Below are 8,662 nucleotides of genomic sequence, written 5' to 3'. Positions count from 1 at the left end.
GCACGAACCCGTGTCCCCTGCATCGGCAGGTGGACTCTCAACCGCTGCGCCACCAGGGAAGCCCACAATTAACATTTTTTAATTCAGTGATTTGGGTTTCTTTCCTAGAACTGTGGTATTTTAATATACTACTACTACCAAGAGGACCAAAAATATCATTAGGAAGCTGGGTTCCCCCGGGTGATTAAGGATGGAAAAGAGATGTGTAAGAGTACTTGCATGTAAATGATGTCCTGATTCTGATTTTAGGTATTAATTGAAGAAACGGATCAATTATGGAAAGTTCATTGTCACCGAGACTTTAAGGATGAAAGGCCAGAGGAGTATGAGTCGTGGCGGGAGATGTACCTGCGGCTTCAGGATGCACGAGAGCAGCGGCTGCGAGTCCTCACAAAGAATATCCGATCTGCACACGCCAATAAGCCCAAAGGTCAGGGGGCAGCGTGGGTCTGGCAGAATAATGAGCCCTGTGCTCTGGTCAACAGCAGGGCCGTGGTGAGCTCAGCTACGGTATCACCTCTGGCCCCCAAATCTCTCCTGCATTTGCAGAAGAGGGCAAAGGGTGAGGTGTTTCTTCTGCCACTATGCATACTACCCTACAGAGGGGTTTCCAGGGTTGATAATCCCCTAACTTTAGCATCTTAGCTCAAGAAGGCAGGTATTAATCTCCATTTCTCCGCAGGCCGACAAGCAAAAATGGCCTTTGTCAACTCTGTGGCCAAGCCACCTCGTGATGTTCGGAGGAGGCAGGAGAAGTTTGGAACAGGAGGTGCAGCTGTGCCTGAGAAAATCAGGTAAGATCTCTGTCCCCTGTGGTTTCTGCCTGCTTAGGGAGAGAGAGCCCAAGAGCTTATCTTTCAGCCCTGAGAGGCAGCCCAAGGGCAAGAGCGATTCATTTTGGGGGTGAAAGCGTGGCAGTGCAGAGTGGGTTCTGCAGGCCGACCTTGACCATCTGGGCACTTGAGCTCCCTGAACCTCAGTGTCCTTGACTACACTGTGGGCAGGATAATGATTCCTGCCCTTAGGTGGGGGCGGGGGGCGGGGGGTGGGGGTGGTGGTCAACACTAAATGGAGAACAGGGCCTGGCTTCTGGGACACATCCCCTAAGGCTTTCCCTTGCCCCATTTAAACAAAAAACATATTACTGTGATGACTAAATTACCTAAGTACGTTAGCATTGTCAAAATACAGATTTACACCTAAACAGTGAAAAGTTAGTTGAGATTATCGTTCATTCTGAAGGCCCACCACAGTCACTTCCGAGCCATCACCAGAATCTAGGGTACTAGGTCCACTGGTCAAAGCCACAGAACTGAGTCCTCAGACCAGCCAGCTTCAGGCTGTTGGTGCCGAGGGCAGATTTCTCTTGCTCTTGACTAGCAGCTTTGCTCTGTGTCACAGGATCAAGCCAGCGCCGTACCTCTCAGGAAGCAGCCGCTTGGGCAGTGGCAGCAGCAACAGCTTTAACGCCAGCCCCGAGGAGCCGGCCTACGACGGCCCGAGTACCAGCAGTGCCCACTCGGCACCCATGGTCAGCAGCACTGTTTCCTGTGATCCTAGGAAACCGACTGTGAAGAGTAGGTAACTTGGAGCTCCTGCTCAGATATTTCAAAACTAGTATTTGAACTGCCCTAATGTTATTACTGCTGCATCACACTTTGTGTGTTAGATGTAGGGTATGTGATGCCTTGCACACAGCTGGTCTAAATGTCAGGGCCTCCTTCCCCTGCTTTGTTCGTAGCGCATATTTCACGTGTCATTTAAATTATGATAGTAGTGAATATTCATTTTGGTACTCTGCTTTCTTTTTATTTTTTTCAACCTAAATGTAAACCTGTTTCTCCAGGCAATAACATGGAGTTTCCAACTGTTATTATTAACAGCTAAATAATTTTATTGAAGTTTTATAACCTTATAACCCCACCTTCCAAGTATTTTTTTCTATCTAGTTGGGTCTCTTTCGTATTTTACTAACTTTACTACTGTAGACTATGCCCAATATTCTACAGCGGTGTCCTAACTTAAGAAAAGCATTATTCTGTATTTACTTCAGGGCCCACAGGAGGGTGGGAGTCCTGACTTGCACTTTGGCTCCGTTCAGGTTAACCAGGCTAGAGGGCAGGCTAGTCGTTCTTAGGTGGTATGTGCATTTAGTTCCTCTCAGACCTGTTGCTACACTGGACGGACAGGTATGGGAGGAGGTGCTTTTGGCTGGTTTGGATATTGGTGAGGCAGAGTTAAATTATGGCTCAGAATGGCCTTTAGAGTCTGGCAAGGCTTGAACTCCAGTTCTGCCATTTACCGTACAGGGTCCAGCCTGAGTCTTGGTGAAGTTGTGAGAATTAGGGGGGGTGATTGTCAGGGGCCTGGCAGGTGCTGGCGAAGTGTTACCTTTGGGCTGTTGCTTTTCTATGGGGTTGGCAGATAACTGCTACTTGTATCCATTTGTCTGGCTGTGTAGAGCCAAGAGTAACAAGGCTTTGTTTGATTGTAAACCACTGGTGTCCACACTGCCATGGATCTGAAACAACTGCCTTATTTCTCTTTTCACAGAAATTGCCCCAATGATGGCCAAGACGATTAAAGCTTTCAAGAATAGATTCTCCCGACGATAAACTGAGGACTTAGCTTGGAAATGAAATTTGCGGGGAGGAATACGAGGACAGGGTGTGGGGGGGTTGGGGAATGGAACTTCCAGAGAAGACCAGGATCTTTTGCTTCGTGGAGGCTTTTGGTCTCCGAGTCCTGCACAGTCAGCAGGCGTCGTGCCTGTGCCTGTGTCCGCAGCTGCCGCCTCCCTGCCTGGCGAGCACTTCCGAGTTCTGAAGAAGATGTGAAGCCTCACGCTCACTGAGGATTTTAAGGTCAATTGTACCTTTGTTGTTAATTACCTTCTTTGTAAACTATAAGACATAGTTTTAATTAATAAATATTGCCCCCAGATTGTATTTATATTACCCCCAGGTTTTTTTTTGTTTTGGGTTTTTTTTTTTTGTTTTTTTCTGGTCCTCTACCACACACTTAGCCTTTTATTTTTAGGGTTCTTTGTTAGACAAAAGCCTATTGAAAGCCTTTCCCCTGTCCCAGTTCATCTCTCCTGAGTAGACTTTGGCCCATAGAGAGGACTGGGTGTCCCCAGAGCCTGTGTGGCACGTATTGCACGTAGAGCGAGGAATGGGTCCTGGGCTGCCTGTCCTGGAGGGGGAGCCCCGGCGTGGTGACAGGAAGTGTTCGGGTCGGACATCCCCCACCTCTGAGACCCTCAATTGCTTTGAGGTCCTGTGCAGGTGCATCTCTTTCCTACTCATTCAGGGAATTATTTATTAAGGGAAGGTCTGGAGTCTTTCCCCCCATCCTTTTTGCCAGGTCCCACTGTTTTTGAGGCTCACTAGAGGGCACAGAACTCCAGTATTTTTAGAATCTCCAGTTTCTAATTCAAAACTTTAGGGTCTTTTTCCTCCCCTATTTTTCCTTCTCCCCACTGGCATGGGGCAAGACCCAAACACATGGCAGGGCTTTCTGTAGGCCCCCGAATACAGCTTTAGAGTTTTAAAATCCAGCACTGTAATCTCCTAGTCCCTGTGAGTTGCTACTAGAAGTGAATGGTTTTAAAAGGTAATGCTGTGTTGGAAATTGGTTTTGTTTTTGCCTTTCTTTAAAAGGTAAGATCATGTGATTGAAAGAGCACAACAATTTGCTATGTTTTGTAGAGAACTTAGCAGCTTGAAACTCTCTCTACTTTTTGAATCTTTAAACCAGAACTTGGAGGTAAGGGCCAGTTTAAGGAAAGGGTCTGAGCTGTAGCATCAGGATGGGGGAGCCACAAGGGCATCCACCAGTCTTGGGAAGGGAGTATCTCACTTTTGAGTTGACATAGGGGGAAAAATCAGAGCTAGGAGGACAGTGTCAGTGTCCTTCTTGGTCGTTGAAGGACACTAATCTAGTAGGAACCCACTTGGTTGTGACCCAGGTAGATGTAGATACTATAAATTTGAGAAGCCCATCCTTTAGAAACCTGAGAAGCAGGTTGAGGGTGTGGTTAGTGTGATAGCCCATGGAGCTTGGCAGTTACCAGTCCCTTTGACAAGCTCACTCAAAGCCCAGAATATGGAGCCCACTGTTTTTAACCATCCTGGAGACCTCAGTTAGGCTGACTCTGAAGATTGCAGAGCGACGCAGCAAGAAGTCTGTGCAGCAGAAGCATTGTTCAGTGTGCGTTGCTGTGCAGGGTACCTGAGGGACACAAGTATTGTGTTTTAATTTGCTGTATTTTTGAATTGGGTAAAGCATTCTTTCTCTTGATTGTTTGTATTACCATTCCACCAGTCCCCCAGCCTGCTCCCCAAATGTGATATTAGAAAGCCTCTTATCTAAAACCAAATGAGCGTCTGGGTCAGGTGCCAGACACCTGTTGCCTAGAATAGCTTCCTCTAGGTATCCAAGCCTTGAATTTGTCTCTTACCTGTGTGTTCAAGTCTTTACCATGGAAACCAGTTTTCCATATTTGGTACAGTTGTGTATGATTTAATTTCCTTTATTAGGAGTCTTTGGGCAGGGAGGGAAGAAAAGACACATCCCAACATCAGTATCCATCTTTGGATCACCCCTGTTTGCATAGAGCCAGATCTTTCCCTCTCCCCCTCCAAGACTGTCTGCATCAGGGATGTGGCTTGGTGAGAAGAGGGAAGAGGAAAAACTGAGTTTCTAAACTACCGCCTCTCCTAGGTTATTGAAATGCCTGCAGAGCAGACACAGGATGATGTTGAACCTTTGGTCTCATTTGTGAAAACTTGTGCAATTTTTTTTTTCTGTGCTACACTACATACAAATCACCGAATTGCAAATTAACACCTTTGTGATCCTTGGTGTAATGAGCAGTTTCTTTGGGGCTTTTCCTTTCTTTCCGGGAAGTGGGAGGGAAAGGAGCAAGGTATTATCTTGCTCTTCATTTGTATTTTGGTCCCAAAATGTAAATACAATTTTCTATGTTACTTTTTTGTGGTAACTACCAAGATGAATATTTTAATTAGATAAGTTATATGAAAAGGAAGGAAAATTCCATGTCTGAATTAAAAAAAAAACAAACACCATATACTGTTGTCTTTCTTCCTTTCTCCCTTATTGTGTTAGAGAATGGAAGTCGGTCACAATGTCTGGATTCTGGGCTGTGAGGCAGAGATCTTAATCCCTGGGCTGGGCATAAAGGATGCTGGATTTCTGTCTGTACTGTAGCACAGCAGGTCTGGGAAAAGGGGACTCAAAGGGAGAGAACCCTATGAGCAAAGCAAGGAAACTCAGATGAAAATGAGCACTTGGGGACCATGCACTGTCCCTTACTGCACTTGGAACCCTGGGACTGACCTGTTACCCCGTTTTACAGTTAGAAGCTGAGGCTCTGAGGGGTGAAATGACAGCCAAAGCCATATAGCTAGTAAGTGGCAAAGGAAAGGATTTCAAACCCAGATTCTCTGACTGCAAAGTGTGTGCCACTCTATCTTTCAGTCACTTCCAGCAGGTGTGGAGGACCCAGATAGGTCTCCTCAGTCTTACATTGGCTTCCTAATGAGAGCACAGTGAGCACACAGGCAGAAAGGTCGTGGCAGCAAGGGCTTAATAAGAACCTGCTGTGTTGGCCCTGGCTGAGCTGCCAGAGTTTCAGCATTCGTGGGTGGAGCCAAGGGCTTGGTTTCAGCCCCTACATCCATCAAGAGCCTTGGTTCTCACATCAAACCTCAACATCGCATGGCAACACGGTTTTATTATGATGCCTTCTCTCCTAAAGAGGGTATTCCTGGTGTATGGTCTGGACTTATTTTTCCCAATTCTTTACTGGATCTAATTCTCACTGTTACAAATTACTATGCATTGAAGTTAATGACGGAATGTGGTATCTGATGGATGATTTTACCCGGTGTCTGTAAGTTAGCCCTTTGTCCCTTATTCATTAATTCAACACTTGCTGAGCCAGGACCTGTATTAGACCCTGGGATATAGAGTAACATGCAGTCAAGTCTGGCGCTCATGGTCAGGTAAAAGTAACTGAGCTCACTGGTTATATACCTACCATGTTCCAGGAACCACGGTCTCATATACATACATTATCTCGATTGTCACAACGGTACTACTATAAGGTAGGTTGTCACGGCCCCCATTTAAAAACTGAGAAAGCTGAAGCACAGGGAAATTAAGAACTTGCCCAAGGTCACACAGTGGTGACCAGTGGTGCTGTGTGCTTTTGGTCTGACTCCCAAGCACATGTTCTCAGTCACATTTCCCATCTCACACGCAAACACATACCCAATGTTAGGCTTCTGGAACAAAGCCAACCTCCAATGCAGAAAGATGCCCAGGCCAAGACCCTAATCATTTCTAGGAATGACTTCTCTGTGCTTCGTGTAACTGATGTCCAGAAGAATCCTCTACCTGGCTCATCACCTTAACAGATGCCCCTCTCACAGGGTTTCTCCACTAAGGTTCCACATCCACTTGAGTGTCTCCCTGGTGATTTGGCTAACCTGATTATTTGGTGAAATAGGCAGTTTGTCCTCACAGGCCCCCATACCTCTGTGATGTCTACTGTCTCAACTCTTCAGAAACTTCTGAGGAAAGTTCAAGCCATCAAAGTTTTATATAGCTATACCCATGTTTCGCAAGCAGAGGATCTCGGCTTGGGGCCCCAGAATGTGCATTAAAAAAAAAATCCAAGCAATTCTTCTTATAACGCACATTGAAGTTTGAGAACTGCTCCAGAGAATTTTCCACAAATAGTGTAAAAGCTTTTCACAGCTGGCCTGTGTGTCAGGACTGGGAAGCTTGCATATTCAGTCACACAGCAAATACTGTGCTGTCCCCACTCTGTGTCACTGCATAAGACAGACACGGCCCCTGCCTTCATGGAGCTTTCATCTAGTAGGCGAGACAGTAATCAAGTAACTACACAAATCATTGTTTTCTTTTGGTTTTTTTGGCCACACCATGTGGCTTGTGGGATCCCAGTTCCCCAACTAGGAATTGAACCTGGCCCCTCAGCAGTGAAAGCGTGGAGTTCCAACCACTGGACTGCCAGGGAATTCCCAGAATCATTGTTTACAGATTTCTGGCCCCACTGCAGAAATCTGAATTGGTCAGAGGTAGGATGTGGAAGTAGGTATTTTTTTTATAGGCCTCGCCCAATGAGTTTGATGAGCAGCCTGGTTTGGGAATGCCTCGTGCAGTGGGAAAACAGCACATGAGCTTTGGGATAAGACAGATTCAGGTTCAAATCCTGGCTCCACCACTCTTCAGCTTTGTGACACCTCTCTGAGCCTTAGTTTCCTCATCTATGAAATGGGAATAATGACACCTCACAGGAATTCTTGTAAGGATTCAATGAGAGAAGTAGAGCTCAATAAATTTTACTGTCCTTCCTTCATTCCCTCTAAATGCGGAATGAAAGGAAGGCAAAGTTTTGTTTTCTCTTGACAGGAATTAAAGCTTTAGGATCACAAGATAAGGACTATTCTGAGGTCAGTGAGTCCTTCCTAATCATTGAAATCTTAGCCCCTGCTGCCCCAGATAGGATTAGTTCAGCTTTTCTGTTTTTGGACTCCTATTTCAGGTCCCTTAAACCATAGCCCCTAACAACCACCAAAAAGGCAGACACTACCTAATTTCTTGTTATCTCAGTGGTCGCAAATACCAGGAGTTTGGTGTAGGACAGTGGGAAGTGGTGGGAACAGAAGGAAAAAGGGCTATTTACGCAGCTCCACCTGATTGCTTCCAGGCAGAAGGCAGGGCCCAGTGTGGCCACATCATCGCGTTTTAAAGAAAAGACAGAAATCTAGACTTCTATGTAAAATATCCCAGTATTTAAAACCCAGAAAATCTATATGAAGTGGATAATTTTCCAGAAAAATACAACTTACCAAAATTGACCCGTATAGAAATGTCAAATTTAAACAAATTACCATAGAAGAAAAGAGAGAAAGTAGTTGTAGAGCTTGCCCTATAAAAAAGCTCCAGGCCTAAGATTTCATAGGAGAATTCTTTCAACCTTAAAGATTAGATAATACCAATGCTACCTGCGCTATTCCAAAGCAAAGAAAGAGAAGAGGTTAAGGAACCCTGGACTTGGTTATGGTGTAGCAACAATTCCCAAATCTCAGTGGCTCAACACAACCAAGATTTGTTTCTCACTCACACTACATGTCCATTGAGGGTCTGTTGGAGCTCTGCTTTATGTCATCCTCACGCAGGGACCCAGGCTGAGGGAGGCCTTCTAAGATTTTCAAGGCAAGTTAAGAATACTGCACTGGACCCTAAGCTACGTCCAGAGGTGACATCCATCATTTCCATCATATTTTATTGGCTGCACCTAAATTCAAGGGGACAGGGAGGTACAATCCATCCATGCACCTTGATGCAGAGAACTGGAAATATTTGCTAACTCCAAAGGCAATCACAGTAGCCTGGACTCTCAGGTACTCCACAAGGCCGCCCAGCTTTGAATTCCACACTTCCAGGCTTCAGCAGGTCACTTAACCTCTCTGTGTCTCAATGTTTTCCTCCCCAAATGAGGAAAATACACCAACCTTGTGGAGCTATCATATAATGATTTAATGAGTTAAAACATGTAAAGTGCCTAAAATCGTGCCTGGAACATAAAAAGAGCTCAAGACATGTC

The 8,662-nt window shown here is 45.5% G+C and overlaps 1 protein-coding gene across 1 annotated transcript in view; it reads left to right on the top strand.

The window, feature by feature from the left end:
• Nucleotides 1–2,957, top strand: part of ELOA (elongin A) — a 13,428-nt gene extending 10,471 nt beyond the window's left edge. The window contains exons 8-11 of the mRNA XM_007459176.1: nucleotides 250–430; nucleotides 683–794; nucleotides 1,402–1,577; nucleotides 2,554–2,957. Of these exons, the coding sequence (XP_007459238.1) occupies nucleotides 250–430; nucleotides 683–794; nucleotides 1,402–1,577; nucleotides 2,554–2,615 (531 nt within the window). The 3' untranslated portion in view covers nucleotides 2,616–2,957. The remainder of the gene's footprint in view (nucleotides 1–249; nucleotides 431–682; nucleotides 795–1,401; nucleotides 1,578–2,553) is intronic.
• Nucleotides 2,958–8,662: the final 5,705 nt, after the last annotated feature.

Source organism: Lipotes vexillifer, unplaced genomic scaffold (genome assembly GCF_000442215.2).
Source record: "Lipotes vexillifer unplaced genomic scaffold, Lipotes_vexillifer_v1.1 scaffold496, whole genome shotgun sequence".
Classification (NCBI taxonomy): Eukaryota; Metazoa; Chordata; class Mammalia; order Artiodactyla; family Lipotidae; genus Lipotes; species Lipotes vexillifer.
Note: the sequence above shows the minus strand (reverse complement) of the source record. Positions and strands in the feature narration are given on the sequence as shown.